Source organism: Camellia sinensis, chromosome 1, assembly GCF_055761805.1.
Source record: "Camellia sinensis isolate YWXY chromosome 1, ASM5576180v1, whole genome shotgun sequence".
NCBI classification, from domain to species: Eukaryota; Viridiplantae; Streptophyta; class Magnoliopsida; order Ericales; family Theaceae; genus Camellia; species Camellia sinensis.
Window position 1 is genome coordinate 22,013,382 of NC_138961.1, and position 21,685 is coordinate 22,035,066.

Below are 21,685 nucleotides of genomic sequence, written 5' to 3' on the forward strand. Positions count from 1 at the left end.
ATAGATTGGTTTTTCCGTCGTAGAGCGTGAACTTTGGCTGGTGGAAACCCGTCGGAAGTGGTGTTATTTCTATCTCCAGGGAGAAAGGAGTGGCGCTCAGCCTCGCCAAGTCTGTGTCTAAAATAAGAGGCGCAGCTAGGCGGGGTGGAGGCATTCCGACCTCTTCACTGGCGTGGACCCCATAGGATAGCCGCTGGAACGCCGGCGCCCTCTGAGCCTCCCGCCGGCAAGCTCGCTCCTTCAAGACTACCCGCAAATCCTCTGAACGAGCGGAATAAGAATACCTCGACGTCGTCACCGGACGTGAGGGTTGATAGATGCTGTCTTGCGCGCTGGACTTCTCTACGTGCGCGTCGGAATCTCCAACCTTGTGACTTCTGGTGATTGAGATGGACGGAGTACGCCGCTGGCTCTGACTGCCTGAACGGCGGGGTTGGGTGCGCTCACTGTGGTCTCTCACTCCAGCTACACCCTTTCCTTTGACATGCCGCTTAAGATCCTCCATCTCCACCGCCATTCACTGGATGACGGCGTTTTGGTCCCTTAGCTTGTGTTCTAGTCGTCTGGCATGCGATTCTCTCCGCCGCCGATGACCGTCTAGACTCCGAAAATTACCAAAGCTTCTTCCGCGCTTATCTCACGCGTCTCTTGAGTGTCCTCCTGGAGATGTCTCCAGGTCCGCCATTGGAGAAATGGCGGGATGTCCTTCTCTCCGTCTGCCTGACTCCGGGGTAACTCCATCGATGGTAGACAGCGGAATCTCGTCGTTGTTCGCCATGGACGGCGATCAGATGAGTCTGGAAGACAAGGTTTTATCTGTCAAGGTTCCCACAGACGGCGCCAATTGTACGGGGAGCAAATATTTTGGCAAGCCCGTACTCCTTTCTTCCAAGCTCTTGCCGATCGATCTGCGAATACAACGGTGGTGAGCTACCTGACGATATGTAGCCGGAATACCCCTCTGACGATCAAGTTAGACACACACAGGGATAGAGAGAGAGAGAGGATTAAGTGTTTAGTGTAAATCTCACCAAATGTTCATATGACTCAGCGTGGGGGGCGCAGACTCGCTTATATACCTTCTGTGCCCCAAATCTACTCTCATTAGTCTCTCGACACGTGGTGCTGCTATCTCATCTGTCAGCACAAATCTAGCTGAACATCACCTAACTGCCAGTCCATGCCACTGGGAGCTCGGCAGCCGGGCTGCAGCATCTCGGCTGTCAACGGCCGTGCTGCACAGCTAGTCAAAGCGCTCCGCTCGCCAAGCTCAATGATGACCGAGCTCGGTTGCATTCCGACTTAGCCGAGCTCGGGATAAGTCATGCTGGTTAGCCGTCGGCCTTCCTGTCGAGCTAACGCATGAACCGTGGAACCCTAGTGAGGCTTCGGACATCTCGGCCAAACCTCACTTGACCGCTAGTACGACATCAATTATGCAACTATGCCATTACCGAGCAAGTAGCTCGGTTTCACAGTAACTGTGCCATTACCGAGCGAAAATCCTTTCTGGATGGGCCTAGGCTGCCACGACCTAAATGTGTTCAGCCCACAATTTATCCGGCCCTTATCACGGCCCAATCCAAATCATAAATCTCCCTCTCAGTTAGGATTGAGATTTATACTTTCAACTCAGCCTGACCTGCCCCACTATCAAATTAATTAATTATTTATTTATTCATAATAAATTAAAATATATATTTTTTGAGATGTAGACTTTATCTTTGTTGATTTTATTGCTTGCATTTGTGGTGCTTTGAGATTAATTTTTTAATAATAAAAAAAATTCAATTTATACCCAAAATCTTTTAATTTATGATAATATCAATATTTTTATTTAAGAAATATAATGTGTGTTGAATTTAATCATGGAATGATTTAATTTTTTTAAATATAGCCCGATGGGTAGATTTGTGATTTATAATTATTTTTTAGACCTAGTTTGGGCAGATATAGAGGTCAGATGTTAGGGTCGGGCCTGACTTAAACAGACACAAAATCTCTTATTATGTAGTGTTGGTCTAACCCAAACATAGCTTGGCACGACGTTTGTCTACCCTTAGCAAAAAATAAAGAGGTGGTGTGATTTAAATAAACCAATAAACTAATTTTTTTAACACTTTCCAAAAAAGTCTTAATTAAAAAAGTCAACAAATTATTTATCATTCACTTAAAAAAATCAAATGTAATACTAATTTTTATATTCACAAAAAAAATTCTCAAATACATTTAAGTAAAAATAAAAAATCCTAGGTTTAGAAATAATTACAAATTAATGAAAAAAAGTTACAATTATAATTATTAATATTTATAAAATTTAATACTAATTGATAATTAGTTTTTACAAATATTACTGATGTGAATTTCCCTTACTAACTCTTTTTTTTTTAATTTTTAAAAATAAAAATCTAAAAAGTCACTTGAAAAAAAAAAGAAAAAGAAAAAAAAAGAGGAGGTTGATTCCCAAAAAAACGACCGCCAAACAAGCCCTAAATTGGTTCCCTCTCCTTTTTGTTGCACATCTCTCAACGACCAAACCAACCAACCTCAATCTCAAGGTCAAAAACGCCCCCATTTTCCCACAAACCTCTCAACTCTCTCTCTCTCTCTCTCTCTCTCTCTCATCCATGGCCGCCAAGAAGAAGACAGAAGACCAGTAAACCGACAACGACCCACCAACACTCCGTTCCGTCTTAACCTTTCACACACAAAACGCATCATCTCTCTCTCTCTCTCTCTTGTCTTTTTATATGTGAACGAACAAAACTCCATTCAGAGCTCTGTCTCGTTTTGCGTGTTCCACTTCTAGTATTACTTTTCTTTCTCTCTCTTTACCTTCTCTCTCTGAAACCCACCTTCAGGTCAAGATTTAGAGCAATTTGGGATCTGGGTTTGGCTTCAAATGGGCAGTAAATGGAGGAAAGCGAAGCTCGCGCTTGGTATGAACCTGTGTGTGTATGTTCCGAGGACCATTGACGACGGCGACTATTCTCCGCCGCTGTCGGAAAGGGGCTCCGACGCCGCTCTGCTCTCGCCGTCGGTTTCCATGCCGATGACGCCGACACCGTCGTCTCACGGGTTGAGGCTGTCGAAAAGTATGAGCAGATCGTCTAAGGTTCGTTATTACAAACCTATTTGATGTTTTTAATCGACGATTGTGATGTTTGTTTTGTTTGGTTGCTGAGAATCGAGGTGAAAGGAAAAGAAAATTTTGATGCATGTATAGAAAATTGTACTCTGTACTGTTATTGTTCTGCTTCTTGTTTTTGTTTTGTGGATTTTATCTTTGTTGTTGCTCTGTTTGGTTGCTGAGAAAGTTGGGGAAAGCAAAAGATAATACAACAACATCGAAGGTTATGCTTAATTTTGCTAACTGACTCAGATTCATTGAGGTACTTAAGCTTGTATTAGGTTTGGTAGGGTGGAGGTTTTGTTTCTCACATGTCCTTGGTAATGAAATTTGAGCTTCAAAATTGTGGTTTCTTGTTGCTTCTTGCATTTTCTCTGCAACCAAACGGGCTCTGCAGGGTTTTGCAAGTAACACTTCTGTCATTTTCAATCAAGTGTGAAGTCTCTCTCTAAGATACTCTCTTATTTTTCAATAAGTGAAGATTTTAATTTTAGTCTTATTATCTGTTTATGCTCAAAATGCATTATTTATTTATTCGTGCACAAAAAAAAATCCAAAAAATTAATGTGGCGTCAGATATTCAACTCTCCTATAGCGGGGGTCACACCTAGAATGAATTTAGACCATAGGAGTTGCTTTTCTACGTAAATTTATGTGTATGAGTTCTGGTCCGTAGCTTTTGTTTTTTCCCCTAATGTTGTGATTTGTTTGGTTGAAGTCCTCATCATAAGTAAATTCTATGATGTAATTGTATTTGTATCTATATCAAATTAATGAGTTAGGTATTGGATGTCTACTTGTTTTCCACTCTTTGGCTTGTATGATTAATGAACAAGAGTCCCTTTCAAGACCCTTATCATGTTACCTTAATAGTTGAAGAAGACTGCAAAATTACCTTTCCTTTTCCTTCTTTTCTTAGTGAAAAAAGTTGCTTTATTTTGGTGGTCACATCTGTTGACTATTGTTTTGCAAGCTTTCTTGCTATTAGCTTCATCAATAAAGCAAAATAGGGAAGGGTAAGAAAAAAATATAGCAGCAATTCTTGATTCCCTATCTTTGATTGATAAGTATGTCCCTAAATTTTTCTAATTGCTTATTTTTAAGACTTTTCTACTTTAGATGAACATGTGATTGGTTATTTTTAAGACTTTTCTACTTTAGATGAACATGCAATTGCGTGACTACCCTTCAAAATCTCAGCATTGGTTTCACTTTATTTCATAATATTGGTTTGTATGTTGCAAACTATATGCCGACAAACCCGAACGAATAGTCCAACGGTTAAAAGGGCAAGCCTTAAACTCAGGTGTTTTGGGTTTGACTCTTGCTGGTTTACTTATGGTTTGTGGTGATTGCAGGTATTTTGGGATTTATTATGTGGGGGTGGGCCCAAAGGACCATCTCTCTCTGTCACACAACCCCAATCTTTTTCTCTTTTTCGTACTAGAAGAAAAGAAAACTAGTTGATTTGAAATACAAGAAAAGGAATTAAATAACTCAACTACACATAAATGTCATCCTCTCAAACTTTAAACTATCTTCTCTCCTGTATTGCGTGATATGCAAATTACTTGCCTCTGCTATAGCTCCTTGTGTATTTTCTTAAGATCTCTATTCCACCCAGCAAATGAAACCCTAAGGTCCCCACAATTTTTTTGGAAGTTATCCCTCTATGGTATGAAAAAACTGTTAAATTTGCTTTCTATTCATCTGTTGATCTAATTAGAAAGAAGTGCAACAAGCTACATGACGATGATCTAGGTCTTAGTAGAATAAAATGATATTTTACATCCACTCATTGTAGTCTGTATGTTATCTTTGTTTGCTAGTGGAAGTGTAACAAAAATATTTTTCTCCCCTTTTGATGTTTTACTCTAATTCATGCTTCTGACTGGCATTTGATCTGAATTTTCAGAAGACCTGCTCAATATGTTTAACCACAATGAAACGAGGAGAAGGCCATGCAATTTTCACTGCAGAATGTTCGCATTCCTTCCATTTTCACTGTATTGCTTCAAATGTGAAACACGGCAACCAAATTTGCCCAGTCTGTAGAGCAAAGTGGAAGGAAATTCCCTTGCAAGGTCCCACTTTTGATCCTCCGCCTGGAAGGGCAAGAATCAATCCAGTAGACTGGCCTCAAAATAACACTTTGATGACTGTAATTCGCCACCTACCTCCCCCTCGTCTGAATTCCAATCGCCATGTTTTGCCAATATTTCAAGCTCCCGAGCCAGCTGTCTTTGACGATGATGAATCCGTAGATCATCAAGTTGAGCTCATTGGAAGAAGCTCGTCAAATATGAACACTGCTGATACTGATTTCCACAAGACAATAAAGATTAAAACATTCCCCGAATTTCCGTCAGTTCCACGGTTTGATTCTTACGATAACTTCACCGTTTTGATCCATCTCAAAGCTCCTGTTTCAATTTCAGGGCAAAAATCCAACAGAAACCTGGCTAACCTGCCACAAATTTCTCAAACTCCTCGCGCTCCTATTGACCTTGTTACAGTACTCGACATCAGTGGTAGCATGGCGGGAACCAAGCTCGCATTGCTAAAGCGAGCTATGGGGTTTGTGATTCAAAATCTCGGCCCAAATGACAGGCTGTCGGTAATTGCCTTCTCTTCAACAGCCCGTCGCCTCTTCCCTCTCCATAGGATGTCTGATGCAGGAAGGCAACAAGCGTTGCAAGCCGTCAACTCTTTAGCTGCTAATGGAGGGACAAATATTGCTGAAGGGTTGAGAAAAGGTGCAAAAGTAATGGAAGACCGAAGAGAAAAAAACCCAGTTGCTAGTATTATACTGCTCTCTGATGGACAGGACACATATACTGTCAATGGTTCGGGTGGCAACCAGAAAAAGCCAAATTACCAGTTGCTCCTTCCTTTGTCCATTCACGGAAATGACAGTGCAGCGTTTAAGATTCCAGTTCATGCTTTCGGGTTTGGCACTGATCATGATGCTTCATCAATGCATTCGATTTCAGAGACTTCTGGTGGGACCTTCTCTTTCATTGAGACGGAGGCTGTGATTCAGGATGCGTTTGCACAGTGCATTGGAGGGCTTTTGAGTGTCGTAGTAAAGGAGCTGCAAGTCTCTATTGAATGTGTCCATTCTAGCCTCTGCATAGGCTCTTTAAGAGCAGGTAGTTACCCAAATCTAGTGTCGCCTGATCGACATAAGGGTTTTATCGACGTTGGAGATCTGTATGCTGATGAGGAGAGGGATTTCCTTGTTTCGGTCAACGTCCCGGCAGACTTTTCGAGCAGCGAAACATCATTGATAAAGGTGAGATGCGTTTACAACGATCCCTTGACAAAAGAAAAGGTGACTTTGGGAAGCGAAGAAGTTAAGATCAACAGACCTGAAATAGGTGGACAAGAGATTGTGTCCATAGAAGTTGACAGGCAACGGAACAGGCTCCAAGCAGCCGAAGCAATGGCACGGGCAAGAGCCACGGCCGAGCAAGGAGACCTTGCCGGTGCCGTGTCTATCCTCGAGTGCTGTTGCAAGGTGTTGTCAGAGACTGTGTCAGCTAAATCCCACGACAGGCTCTGTGTTTCATTGGATGCTGAGCTCAAGGAGATGCAGGAGAGGATGGCGAGCAGACACGTATATGAGGCATCAGGAAGAGCGTATATTCTTTCGGGACTGAGCTCACACTCATGGCAAAGAGCAACGGCAAGGGGTGACTCCACAGATGGTTCAAGTCTTGTTCAGGCGTATCAAACCCCATCAATGGCCGAGATGCTTAATCGGTCTCAGGCGACATTATTGGGCAGTCCATCGGCTCAGAAGCTCATCCGACCAGTATGGTCATTTGCATCACAACCGAAGCCAAGGTAAAAGGTTTTAGGGTTGCTACAGAGCGTGATCTTCAAGATGCAGTTGTGTATTTTCAATGCCTGTCTATTTTTTTGAGATTTTTGTTCTTGTTTTTGTTTTTCGTTTTTTGTTTTTTGGATGGGGATAAATTGGGAAGATAAGGAGAGGGGTTTTTGACTGTCAATATTGTTGTTGCCTTAAATATGTGAAGGAATAAACTTGGTAAAGAGGAAACACTACTAGGTAGGGTTTACAACTACTTTGTTTTTGTTTAACTTGCTGTTGGGGGTGATGTACATAAAGAAGAAATGGTTTTGTCTTGAGGGAAGTGGGTATAAGTTTGTAATTGTGGGGATAGTTGTGGTGAAGTCTTCACCTATTATAAGATAGGCTGCAATGTTATTCTTTTCAGATTTTTCTTGATGCAGTGTCGTTATTACTTTGCTAAATTATCAGCTCAGGGGGCCTGACATGTATGAAATCAATTTAAGCAGGCAAGAGATCATATTGAATCAGTCCATGGACTAAAATTTTACCAAATCATCATTTCAGTGCATTACAAGTTTAGGTATAGCCTAGCACTCCTGTTGTTTTGATTGAAAATATTTTTATTATAAGGTGGTAGTCATGGTGTGTCTCTGGTCATGGTAGGGTGGGTGGTGTGGTGTAGTGGTGCCGGTACCGTGGTGGAGTGGTAGTTATGATGTGATGGTGGTGGTGCTGGTTGTACAATGGCAACAGTAGTGGCAGGGTGGTAGTGATGCAGTTGCCGTGGTGATAGGTTGGTAGTCGTCGTGGGAGTGGTGGCAGTGGCAGTAGAGGGGGTGGTGGCAGCAGGTAGTGATGGTGGCACTGGTGGTAACTAAAGTGAGATTCTGGCATGTCTTGTTAGGTGAAAAAAAATGTTCCAACTTTTAAATTGTGTTTGACAATGAAAATATTTTTCATCATTCCAAACTAACATTTGTAAATGTTTTCCATGGGCCAAAATTGCATCACTGTGTACCTGACTTGATATTACAAGGTCAACATGCGAATTTGCATCGCAATTTGAACTTGCAATATTTTACTAGGGGTGAGCATGGTCCGGATTGGACCGGATTGGAGTAAAATCAGGACTAATCCGTTATCTACGGTTCCTGAAAAATTGGAACCAATCCAATCCGTTTAAATCATGGAACCAATCCGAACCAATCTATTTAAATACGGATTGGATCGGTTTAGGACCACGGATTCACATAATTAAATAACAAATATATATAACACTTTAATTTCATAAAAATATAAACATAACGCTATATCAGTTCCATAATAGCAACATGTTTTTCTATAATAGTGACATACTGTTCTTGAATTTAAACAACTATAAGAAAATACAAACAAAAGTAATAAAATAAGATATTATACGGTTTTAAGTTTGAGTTTAGATTTTATATAGAATAAGAGAAGATACTATAGGGGAGGATGTATAATAAAAATATATACTATTTGCATACTGTCCGGATCGGTTCCAATCCGGAACCGTGGGATTCAATCCGGAACCAATCCGTGGACTACGGATCTTTAATTCTTCAATCCGGAACCGAACCGCGGATTCAAAAAACCAATCCAAACCTATTGGATTGGATTGGACTGGATCGGATTACGGATTTCACGGATTCCTTGCTCAGCCCTAAATGACATGCCTATTAAAATATAATTTTTTTAAAAAGAAGACTAATTGAAACTTGATATATACATTTAAATCTTAAGTATAAGAAATGTAAATATTTATGGATAAAAAAGTAGCCTAGTTGTCATCAAATACTAAGCCATAGTACAAGCAAATATCAACAAACCAAAAATTGAGAAACATCAATATTCAGCAACTCTCCTCAAGCCCCCATTACAAACTTCCATTCCCCACTATTCTATTTGATGAGGTTAATGAAAATTAAAATTCTGAAACCTCTATCAGCCAGTGCAGGGAAACCATGAAAGAACTTCCCTTTTAGCCTGAATTCCCTTCATTTAGCTTTGGAATTTTCTTGTACTCGTAGTTATTAATGTCAACCTTCTCTTGCAATGCCTGTAATGGACGCAGCAATGTGCTGATGAGCTGCAATCTCATAACCAATGATCTTCATATAAATTATATATAAGAAAAATCAATATACCTTTAGCTCCTCCTCCAATGATATCTTCTTCGGGTTGTATGCATCCACTGGTCCTATTCTCGAAAGTGCTTTTCTTGTCTCAATGATCTCCCATTCCTGATCATCTTTTACTTTGGCTATATCCTTGCTGAACAACATAAATTTTACCACATTTAAGACGACAAAGAAGAAGAAGAAGAGGGAGTAGATGATTATGATCATAATCATTGCAAGAAGCCAGAGGTGCCACAAATATACTTAAAAACAACTAACATTCCTAGAGTTCTAGAAAATTTGCAGTAATGGAAGCATAGACAAGGACATGCATCACAAAGATATCCCCTTTATTGCAATGCATAATGATGTGTGAGCAATTCCTCAAGAAAAACAAATGAATACAAAAAATTTCTGATAGTTAAATAACTACAGATTTATTTATTCATCTTTTTTTATAAAATTCAGTTGGATGAGAATTAACAATGTTACCATCCCTGATGAGGATGGGATCAAGGAGGGGAGCTACACACATACTATAGGCGTAGAAGGAAGCAAAGGTAATAGGAATAACTTTATTTTATTTTTTCTCAATTTTTAGGATATAACTCATGATTAGAATTATTGGCATATTTTTTTAATAAATAGATGAATCACTTGCCTCTTCTCACAACAATCTTCCTCTCTCTCTCTGTTTCTTCCCCTACATTAATCCCTCCCTTGTGGGGGTTGGACTTGTGAATCAAACTCATTAATGAGTAGGCTGCAAAGCATCTCAACATCCTCAAAGTAATATACTTTCCTCTCCCCCAAAATACAACCATATCAAGAAAAGGAGAGTTGGTGAACTCCAATTTCTTCCTCTTCCTGCAAACTCCTCAACCCCTCCAACTGTGTGTTAGAATTTTCCCTATTGTTGGTCAATATCCAAATTGTTTTGGATTTGCGAAAACGAGGATTGGTTGTTGCTTGGTCTCACAATGAATGTATCGACAATCCCATATGACAGCTACTAATCAGCTTTCCCTGGGATTAAGGAGCATGTTAGATATACTTAAGTGAACTGTAAGATAAGGATGGAGAAAGATGACAAGGGTTGAGTCTTTGATGGGTTAGGCTCTTAAGATAATTGCATATATAAAGATGGTCAGCTCCCTAATCCTACATAACAATCATCACGATTCCATCTAAAGAGACCATACGATGTGAATAGAGTAAAAGACTTAGTCTCATGTTCAACTTCTTGTCTCCATAACCAACAAAGAATGAAACACTGTTATTGATAAACTACACAATCAATTTCATGCTACAAAACCTACAGGATACAGCAGATTTGTTTTACTGTTTCTACCCACAAGCTCCAAACAATATATCAAGAAAGAAAAAAGGACCAAAGGATCCCAATCACCTAAATATAAATAAGGAAATGATTTACCACCTCTGGATCAATCCCCACCTCTACATAGATGCAACTCCAATTGGGAGAATGTTTCCCTCTTTTCACCAAATTATAAACCATAAGAACTTTCCCATGAGTTGAAATCTATACAAACCATACCACCTTGGAAGAGAATTTAGGCTCCAAATCCCTTTCCACAGAAGCATTGGCCCTTGAACATTCTATATTTGATATATATATATATATATATGTTTTTTTAAAATTTTGATAAGTAACATTCCTTATAATGATTAACCTTGAACCTCCCTGATTCTGATGCAACCAGCCAAATCTCATCCATCCCAAGGAAATTGTCCAATCTGATAAGCAGACTACCTAAAGGTCATGGGCTTTCTTACAAGGTTCAACACGTATCATTAAATTCCAACATTACAAAGATTCCATCATTCCAAGAAACTCCTTTCAATTCCAACTATATGAAGTCATACCAAAAAGGAATGTATTCTTCAAGGTTTAGAGAAATACCATTGACTAATGAACCATAAAAATTCAAAGCTTCCACTGAAAGAACCAGCTTTAATCAAGTGTATACCAACATCCACACTTAAAGTTCTACAGGTGAATACCACCTATATAAGTTTCAAATACCTAAGTCAAGCTCCCAATTTTCCAAATTCAATTCATCAGGTATTAGCACTTAGGATCTGGACTCCAGCTCAATCCATCTAACAAGTAACATCCAGGAACAGCCTCGTGACAGATGGCTTATTGACTTACATGTCATGTTAGTAACCGAGCCTATTAATTACATATTGTATGCGGCGTTGCATTAATCATGTTGCATTGGTTAGGATCTATGAAGCACGGACACGGACACGGACACGGACACGCATACGGACACGGACACGGACACGGACACGCATACGGACACAGACACGGGACACAGCAATTTCTAAAAAATAGGGACATGGACACGACAGGAGACACGGCAAATTTTTTAATTTTTTTATAAATATTTTTATTTTAATACACATTAATTATTTTATTTATTTATTATATTTTTTAAATAATTAATTTTTTTTTTTTACATACATGTGTTTATTTATTTTTTTATTAATACGTATGTGTATATATTATCTTACAATATGTATTATTTATTATCTTATAAATATACTATATGTTATATAATAACTATTATATAATATATAATAATATGCTATATAATAACTATTATATAATATATAATAATAATAGTTAGACCCTCAGATAAAACGACAGAAGCAAGGGAGAGAGAGAAGGGGAGAGAGAGAGGGAGACAGGTCGAGGTCGCGATCGCGATCGCGAGAGAGAGAGAGAGAGAGAGAGAGAGAGGGGGGGCAGATTGTGAATGCGAGAGAGAGAGAGACAGATCGCGATCGTCTGGGGTGTTCGATTGTTCGATCGACTGGTGGAGCTTGGAGCTTCGATCTTCGATCTTTGACAGGTTTGTCTCTCTTCACTTTCTTCCTTCACACTCTCTCCCTCCTTGCCGTGTCTCACGCCGTGTCTAGATCTAGACACGCGTGTCCCTTACAAGAAAAACAATTAAATTAAAGGGACACGGCAGATGACGTGTCCCGTACGTGTCCCCGTGTCCGACACCGCCACGGCGCTGATTTTGCCGTGTCTATGCATCATAGGTTAGGATCATGTATTTTTTCTAACTCTTTTCTTTCTTTTGACTCGCTTCGGACATTTGGGGTAAGCATTTTTTTCACTTTAGCATATTGCATGCGTGCAATTGTTACCATATCAAGCATGTTTACCATGAGACTAAGTGCTTAATTGATATACCTATTTGAATGCCGGTGGATGAAGGTTTTTTTTGCTTAAGTCGGGATGATTTGATTAATGTACATATGAGATCACTTTTTTAAGTGGTACACATTCAAAACACTTTTTCAAAACAAACATGAAATCATAGCGTTCCAAAGTGGGTGAATTAGTCTATACTTTTATACATCACATGGTAAAGATAGCATAATAATCGGAACAAGAGCATATATTGTACATAAGAATCACATCATGATTAGTAGAGGCCGATCTTTGATCGGGTGAGTGGGGTGCTCAATTTATGACCTTCCCCTCTCATACCTAAGTTTCCGAGGCGAGACACTTTGGTAATGACGAACAATTGGCCTTTGGCACGAGTCACGGATTTTCTAAATTTTCAAAAAAAAAAAAACATTTAGGTGGCGACTCTGAAATCTGGCAATGCGGTCCATTTTTGGCATTTTTGATCGCAAATCGATTTTTCAAAGATTTGCCGAATTTGGACTCTTTTGTGTTTTCACTGTTTCACATTGCATTTGTGAAATCAGATTCAAAACCACGAGAGTCTGAACTATAAGACTATCGTGTCCAAGGAGAGTAAACCCTTCCAAGAAGCACAAAAAGCAAGCTACAATTTCTGGCGACTCTACTGGGGAAATATATGTGACATTTTATTTACAAATATATGTTCTTTGCATTGCATCTGCATCGTTACTCCAAAGTCATTGAATTTTCCATCTGTTATTCCTGAACGGCTTGCCAGAGGCTTATCTAAAAAGCTTGCCAAAAGGCTGGCCAGTCGTGGGCTCTGCCATGTTGGAAACACAACCCTCGGATCTGAACTACTGTCGTACTGCTTAATCCTCCTTTAACTTCTCGATGTTAGGTGTGAGAGGTACATTAGGTAATCTTACTGAAGTACCCTTTTGACCAATCAGCCTAGCTGCATATAGTAAAGCCATAGTGACTGTTCCAAACTAAGACAGGATACTCACCCATATGCAGGATTGTGTGAAACCACTTGCTTGAAATAGTGAAGCCCTAGATCATGTCAAAATCTGGGGCATGGTAACCCTATCCCCTCATAGGGGTGATTTGACTTTCTTTAACTGGTATATGCTTTACAGTGAAACTATACAGGAATGTTCATATCAGTGGCACAGTTGGTATCTTTTTTGGGGCAAAATTCAATGAGGAGTACAGTCCTACAGCTTTGATCATGTCTGTTTTGATGGAATCTTAGCTGAGGTGTTGTCCGATTTCCGATTACTGTTCTTTTTCTTTATTTCTTTTGCTAGATAGTTTAAAACCATAGCTTCCGAAAAGTTCTGATATCCCCTAAGAACTCTGGACCAGCGTCGGAAGACTTTGCAAGGTCAGAGATCTTGTTCGGGGACTACCTGTGTTTGCCTTATTGTCACCAATTGCAAGGCGAAGGAGGATCAGACAAAGTTCACCAATTTAGTTCTTGCAGCAATCACCTCTCAGCTCACCCGCGCTCAGTCCACCTCAAGAACAGTCATTTACTCCAAGAATGGCACAATACCCTTCATCAGATTTGAAGGACTTGCCAATCCGTCTACAGCAGTCAGTTGACTCACTCGAACACGACACGGCCCGCTAAGTCGAGGTCACAACAGGTTACAACAACAACAACAACCAGCTGCGGCTTCTGCGTCGCATGCACCTAATGTAACTATCCGCACACCCGGTATTGCCGCCAATGCTGCCACAATTCAGGATCCACAAGCCGAGGGTATTCAGATTTTTCATGTCCAGGCAAATCCCATTCCGGCACAGACATCTAGAGCCCCAATTTACCAGACTGAGGCACCATTTGAATTCAAAGTTGACCCAATCGCGCTCAAAATCAACAAAGTGGAAAAACTATTTAAAAAAACACAAGGGGTTAACTCCATTCTGGATATAGAAGATGGGTACACCAAATCTACAGTCACTTTGCCGGAGCGGTTCAAGATGTCACATATTGACCGCTTTGATGGCGCCGGAGATCCATTGGTATATCTACGGCTGTTTTCAGATATCTTATGACCAATGGGTTTGACTAGACTACAGAAGTCATCCCTCTTCGGCCGAACTATCTCGGGAATAGCTACCAAAAAGATACATGCAACTATAAAACCAATCTTATCTATGAGGGCCTGTTTGTTTTGGGTTAAGTAGATGTGAGGGGATTAGGATGGTGGAGGTGTTATTTAATGTTGTGTTTGTTTGTAGAGTTGGGGAGGGGATTAGAATGGTGGAGGTGATATAGATGGATAGTTGTTAGAAATTTTTTTATTTGTTATATATTGGGAATTTTTTTATAAATATTAATGTTTAATTTTTTATATTTTTTTATTTGTTTTATTATTTTATATAAAAATAATTTAACAATTCCTACACTAACAACTATCATCAAAACAAATACAATTTTACTTAATTCCCTCACTATCAATCCCCTCACTAATAATCCCATCACTATTAATCCCCTCACTATGAATCCCCTCCATTCTACATCTGAAAACAAACGGGGCCTGAATGTCCAACTATATGTGCCACACACATCTCATACCCACAAGTATCAAGATCAAGTGTCAGGTACATGTACTATGTTTGGTAAACTAAGAGAGAAAAGAAAAAAAATGATTATACAAGTTATGAGAGAAAAGAAAAGAAAAGAAGAAAAGTTAAGATTGTGATTTCTTTCCCTCTTGTTGGGATAAGTAAAAGAGAAAGAAAAAAAAGGGGGAAAAAAAAAGAAAAAGATGTTGACTTTTCTTTTATTTTGTTTGGTTAAGCTAAATAAAAGAAAAGGAAAAAAATAATTGTGGTTTCTCGCCTTCTTGTTTGGTTGGACTATGATTAAAAGTGTAACTTTGGTTTCCCACCAAAACTCACCATTTTTGGTGAGAAACAAAACCTAAATTTGGTGGTGTGATTGGCTTTCTCACAATTTCTCACCATTACTCACATCATTAATCATCCAAATAAGTGATAAGAAATCTCATTCTCTCCATTTCTTTTCTTAGTTGGTTTCATTTCTCTCCCAATCTCTCCACTTTTGGAGAGATTCAAAATAGGGGTTGGGAGAGAAATGGGTATCTATCCATTTCTTCCCATTTCACTCCATTTCCAAACAAGTGATATGCACCAAGAGAAATGAATTTCTTTTCTTTTCTTTCCAAACAGGCTGTTAGAGAATCCATATAGCATAAAGATTGACAATCATATGGGCTATTTTAATCAGTTATCATGTGTTAGTACCCATATCTTAAGAAACTCATCTCACAATGAAAATTAGGGTTTTTGTTCAAACAATTACAAATGAAAAAAAAATGCCCAAATATAAGCCACTATTTCAGCTAAAACCCAGTTCCAGTACATAATCAATAACCATTTAAACCTAACTATTCAAGTTGTAAAAAGAATAGCCCTAAATAAAACTAACCTGCCTTGCAAGAGATGACCGAGGCCAATCGCTCCAAACACCGTGAGCGAAATCATGGGAAGCCCATATCTGACAAACGGTGATTTCCTACCCCATCGCCTGAACCCAGAAGGAGAAGGAGAAGCAGAAACCGAATTCTGAAACTTAGGGTTTTTAAGATTGTTGAGTTTCTTTGGATTATCCATGGCGGTCTCGATCGTGGTCATATCAACTTATCACCACAGAAGCAAACCCTGCATATGACGATGAATCGCTGTCATATAAACCAAAATTGTGCTTATAGAGACAAACCAACACTCAAGATTCGGTGGCAATGACCCGAACTGTCCAAGCTTCTTCACTCTCCATAGTGTATAAAAATGTAGGTTTCAATTTCCTTCATTTAATTTTGGGCAAATTACCAACACCCCCTTTTGACTAAAATACGGATTCTTTTCCTGAGGTTTGAGAAATTACAAATTGTTCATTAAGATTTATATTTACATAACAAATGAGAGAGCAATTTGTTATGTAAATATAAATTTTATGGGACAATTTGTTATGCAAATATAAACTTCAAGGGGCAATTTATAATTTCCCAAACCTCAAAGAAATTCATATTTTAGTCAAATCTCGAGGGGTGTTTCTAATTTACCCTTTAGTTTTTTAAAAATTGATTTTTTTTTATTTTTTATTTTTAGTAAATATTTTTATAATTTTATGTAATTTTTTATATTTTTTTAGATATACTGTAAAATATTTATAAAAAAATATTTTAAAAAATCAATAAATACACAAGAATATGAAAATATACTGAATTTTTATATTTCTTTTGAATTTTTAGTATTTAGTGATTTTTTAAAAGTTTTTCCACAAATATTATACTTTTTAAGTATATTTATGTTAGCTGTATCTAAAAATTAAAAAAAAATACTTAAAACATTAAAAAAAATTTAGTGAAAAAAAAAATACAGAAAATAAAAAATTTTAATTTTCTAAAAAGTGAAACTAACAAGTTAATGTTACGGGCTCGATCTGCACAATATATATAGGGGCTGCGTGCAAAGCACGCGAGCTGATGCCCATTAATGAAAGGAGATAATAATATAATTTTGTTAATAAATTTGGTTTTTTGAATGAATGGATGAACCATAGATGGAAAAAATGAAATGGAATCAAATGAAAAACATTAGGGACTATTAAATGTGACAACCAATGAGGGGCATCTTGCATTCATGTTGTTTATTTGCACAAATCTGCAGATATGAAAGCAAGAGAAGGACTTAGCATGTTTTGAGGTCTGCACAGAATGAACATGTGGAAAGTTCAATAGCTTTTGAGATACAAGAAGAACTTCAACTTTGTGATCTATAAAAAAAATGAGCACATATGCTATTTTTTTTTGATTTTGACAATAGTATTATTGGATAATTTACTTCCATAAACAGTAAGATATGTTACAAAAGTAATATTGAGTTGTGTCTAGCACATTGTAGTTCCAAACAGGCAACAACAAAAATATTTTACAAACAAAACTACTTGAGCCACACCTAACCAAAAATATGTCACATTGTAGTAATTTGTTACAAAAATATTATAATGTAGTGTTCTTTCTAGAGAGATTTTGTAGAGGGTACTCTTGTTTCAGCAGAAATATCAGAGGCAGAAGTTGTACCAACAGCAGCAGTTGAAACGTTAGAAGCAACATTTGTATCAACAGTTGATGGAAACAGTTCTTGTTTTGCTTTGGGTTCTATTTATACAAATTGTTGATGTGGTTTTGAAGCAAGAGTTATCATGGAGGGTTCTGCATCATCATTCTTTTTTTGCTTTGAGTTCTATTTGGATAGATTGTTTTCAACCACAACATTTCAATGAATTGATGATGTCTACAAGATTTTAAGATTTTAAGCTAAGCATCTTGCTATCTTTTACTTTTTCGAGGATAGAAACCTACTTAGCTTCCTATCTTCCTATCTTTTACTCTCAATCTTTTTCTCAATAAACTTTATTGGATGAGTTTGCAAAGCAAGTTTACCAACTGTTATATATCTAAATAAGCTGTTGATCCAAAAACAAAAAAAAAACAAAAAACAAAAAAAAATCTCTATATGAGCTAATGCTTCTAAAGTTTAACTTAAAATTGTGCTTGGACATTTTATAGATGAGGTTATTTGCACTTAGTATTCTGAGCAGGGAATGGTTTGAGGGCTTTGTTCAACTTATGTAGTCAGACTACATTTCCAAAAAATTTGAATTTTTTTTTTTTCTTTTGTGCAGGTCTTTGTTGATAATGTTGATTTTCTCAAGGAATTAAAGTAACTAAAGCATCATTATAGCTGTCACACTTTTTGACTGAATTTGTGGAGAGATTCATAACAATTTTGTCTATTGAAATCTCACTTTTGTCAATGATGTTTCTAATTTAGTGTGAATTTAGTGTTTCATTGATCTAGAGGTTGCAGTTATACTAATGTTAGTATATAAACAAATTATAAGCTAACAATAGTGAAATGAAATGAATCCTTCCCTGAACAGCTCTGTTCATGGGATTTATACAAGTCCCATGCAACAACTATCCTAGAGTTGTCAAAATTCAATTTAACCATAGTTAATGCTCATAATCGACAAAACCAAAAAAAAAAAAAAAAAAACAAATCATCTATTATTCAAATATCTCCCTTGTATGCAAACTTAAAACCACTAATTCTGAGCTTCGTGAGTATTTTAATGATCTCAGCTCTCACACACATTCTCACAAGTCAAGAGAATTCACTTTTTATTTTGAATATTTTTATTTATTTATTTTTTACTGTTATTTGTTTTTCATGTAAATTATTAAATTCAAGAAATCTTATGACTTATTTCAAGATTTTAAGCTAAGCACCTTCCTATCTTTTACTTTTCCGAGGCTTGAAACCTACTTATCTTCCTATCTTTTACTCTCAATCTTTTTTCTCAATAAACTTTATTGGATGAGTTTGCAAAGCAAGTTTACCAACTGTTATGTCTCTATATAAGCTATTGATCCACACACACAAAAAAAAAAAAAAATCTCTATATGAGTTAATGCTTCTAAGGTTTAATTTTTAATTGTGCTTGGACATTTTATAGATTAGTATTCTGAGCAGGGAATAGTTTGAGGGCTTTGTTCAGCTTATGTAGTCAGACTACATTTCCACATAATTTGATTTTTTTTTTTTCTTTCTTTTGTGCAAGTCTTTGTTGATAATGTTGATTTTCTCAAGGAATTAGAGTAACTAAAGCATCATTATAGCTGCCACACTTTTTGACTGAATTCGTGGAGAAATTCATAACAATTCTGTCTATTAAAATCTCACCTTCTGTCAATGATGTTTCTAATTTAGTGTGAATTTAGTGTTTCATTGATCCAAAAGTTGTAGTTATACTAATGTTAGTATATAAACAAATTATAAGCTAAAAATAGTGAAATGAAATGAATCCTTCCCTGAACAGCTCTGCTCATGGAATTTATACAAGTCCCATGCAACAATTATAGCTATCACACTTTTTGACTAAATTTGTAGAGAGATTCATAACAATTTTGTCTATTCAAATCTCACATTCTGTCAATGATGTTTCTAGTTTAGTGTGGATTTAATGTTTCATCGATCCAAAGGTTGTAGTTATACTAATGTTAGTATATAAACAAATTATAAGCTAAAAATAGTGAAATGAAATGAATCCTTCTCTGAACAGCTCTGCTCATGGGATTTATACAAGTCCCATGCAACAACTATCCTAAAATTGTCAAAATCCAATTTAACTATAGTAAATGCTCGTAATTGACAAAACCCAAAAAAAAAAACAAGAAACAAATCGTCTATTATTCAAATATCTTCCTTGTATGCAAACTTAAAAAGTAATGGAATAATCTTACCCAAAATTAAAATTATTATTTTTTGTAAGAAAAAAAAAATCAATGAAACCCTCTTTCACCCAAAATCAATACCCACAAAATCAAACAAAGCGGCACAAAATATACACACAGGAAACAATAATAAAAAGAACAAAACCTTAAGAAATTAACAGAATCTGGGCCTTTGCCAGGCATCAACACCAAGATTACAGCCTGCTTGGACCCTGATGGTTGGAAATCGGTAAGGTTCTAAACCACTAATTCTGAGCTTCGTGAGTATTATTATGATCTTAGCTCTCACACACATTCTCACAAGTCAAGAGAATTCACTTTTTATTTTCAATATTTTTATTTATTTATTTTTTACTGTCATTTGTTTTCCATGTAAATTATTAAATTCAAGAAATCTTATGATTTATTTCAAGATTTTAAGCTAAGAATCTTCCTATCTTTTACTTTTCTGAGGTTAAAAACCTACTTATGTTCCTATCTTCCTATCTTTTACTCTCAATCTTTTTTTTAAATAAACTTTATTGGATGAGTTTGCAAAGCAAGTTTACCAACTGTTATATCTTCTCTATATAAGCTGTCGATCCAAAAAAAAAAAAAAAATTCTCTATATGAGTTAATGCTTCTAAGGTTTAACTTTTAATTGTGCTTGGACATTCTATAGATTAGTATTCTGAGCAGTGAATGGTTTGAGGGCTTTGTTCAGCTTATGTAGTCCGACTACATTTCCACATAATTTGAATTTTTTTTTTCTCTCTTTTCTGCAGGTCTTTGTTGATAATGTTGATTTTCACAACAAGTTAGAGTAACTAAAGCATCATTATAGCTGTCACGCTTTTTGACTGAATTCGTGGAGAGATTCATAACAATTTTGTCTATTGAAATCTCGCCTTCTGTCAATGATGTTTCTAATTTAGTGTGAATTTAGTGTTTCATTGATCCAGAGGTTGTAGTTATACCAATGTTAGTATATAAACAAATTATAAGCTAAACATAGTGAAATGAAATGAATCCTTCCCTGAACCCTCTTTTACCCAAAATCAATGAAACCCTCTTTTCCCCAAAATCATTACCCACAAAATCAAGCAAAGCGGCACAAAATATATGCACAGGAAACAATAATAAAAAGAATAAAACCCTAAGAAATTAACAGAACCGAAGAAAATTAAACACTTTACAAACCCTAACTGCATCAAAAGGAACCCAAAATCGAAATACATAACATTCTTCATCTATGTCTTTACCTTAACAGAAGCTTCTGTCGTATTCTTCCATCCTTGGGCTCAATTTCTGTTTGATTCGCTGGTGAACACTATGAATACCCACAAAATCAAACAAATCGCCACCACAGAGGAGATGTCATCGGCGGTCACCAGAGGAGAGAGGAGGAAGGAGATCGGTGAGAGGAGAGAGGATGAAGGAGATCGGTGAGAGGTGAGAGGAGGTGGTCGAATATCGTGGTCGGCGGAGGGAGATCACCGTTGGAAAGAGAAGGGAGGAACCGCTGTAAGCAAACAAATTTTGAAGTTAGTTTTCCATCAATACCCTTGCATCTAACGAAGCAAAGCTATACAAAATAAGGGCAAAATCGACTATTCAACCATTCAGAACATATTGTTTATGGTCCTGTTTGGTAGAGCTGTGGAAAAGTACTTATAGCTTATGCCTCAACAGCTTATAGCTTATAACTTTCAGCTTAAGCTGATTTCCAGCTTATTCTTAAAGCATCTACTGCCCCACTCAAAGAATAAGTTGATTTCTAACTTTCAAAAAGGTATAAGCTATAAGCTATAAACCAAACTAAACACATCAAAATAGTTTAAATTAAGCTAAAAGCTGAAATAAGCTGTAATTAAGCTCTGCCAAACAGGCACTATACCTGACTTAAAATACTGTTCGCTTTGCATTAGTGCTTTATATATATTGTATAGATATAGATATATATGTTCATATTTTATTTTATTTAACTTTAGTGTCAGACATAAAAAATAGTTTATAAACAAATGAATTATTTAAAAAAATTGAGCTCCTAAACTTTATCTTATAAGGAAATAACTATAATCA

General features: G+C 37.0%; 2 protein-coding genes across 4 annotated transcripts; one reads left to right on the forward strand and one right to left on the reverse strand.

Annotated features, from left to right (window-relative positions):
* The first annotated feature begins 2,497 nt into the window (after positions 1-2,497).
* On the forward strand, positions 2,498-7,373 carry LOC114309510 (E3 ubiquitin-protein ligase WAV3). Its single transcript, XM_028255241.2, has 2 exons — positions 2,498-3,115; positions 5,046-7,373. Exons 1-2 carry the CDS (start codon positions 2,903-2,905, stop codon positions 6,981-6,983), a joined length of 2,151 nt encoding a protein of 716 aa, XP_028111042.2. The 5' UTR covers positions 2,498-2,902; the 3' UTR covers positions 6,984-7,373.
* A 1,306-nt stretch (positions 7,374-8,679) lies between these two features.
* On the reverse strand, positions 8,680-21,529 carry LOC114309511 (cytochrome C oxidase assembly protein). Of its 3 annotated transcripts, none has more exons than XM_082873472.1 (5): positions 21,501-21,529; positions 20,866-21,125; positions 15,754-15,986; positions 9,119-9,245; positions 8,680-9,030 (listed from the first exon to the last, which is right to left on the reverse strand). In XM_082873472.1, exons 3-5 carry the CDS (start codon positions 15,957-15,959, stop codon positions 8,953-8,955), a joined length of 411 nt encoding a protein of 136 aa, XP_082729598.1. In that variant the 5' UTR covers positions 15,960-15,986; positions 20,866-21,125; positions 21,501-21,529; the 3' UTR covers positions 8,680-8,952. The 3 variants fall into 3 exon arrangements, with proteins under 3 accessions (XP_082729598.1, XP_028111046.2, XP_028111044.2); XM_028255245.2 differs by lacking the exon at positions 21,501-21,529 and adding an exon at positions 16,946-17,032 and having other exon boundaries at positions 20,866-21,168; XM_028255243.2 differs by lacking the exon at positions 21,501-21,529 and adding an exon at positions 16,946-16,988 and having other exon boundaries at positions 20,866-21,159.
* Positions 21,530-21,685: the final 156 nt, after the last annotated feature.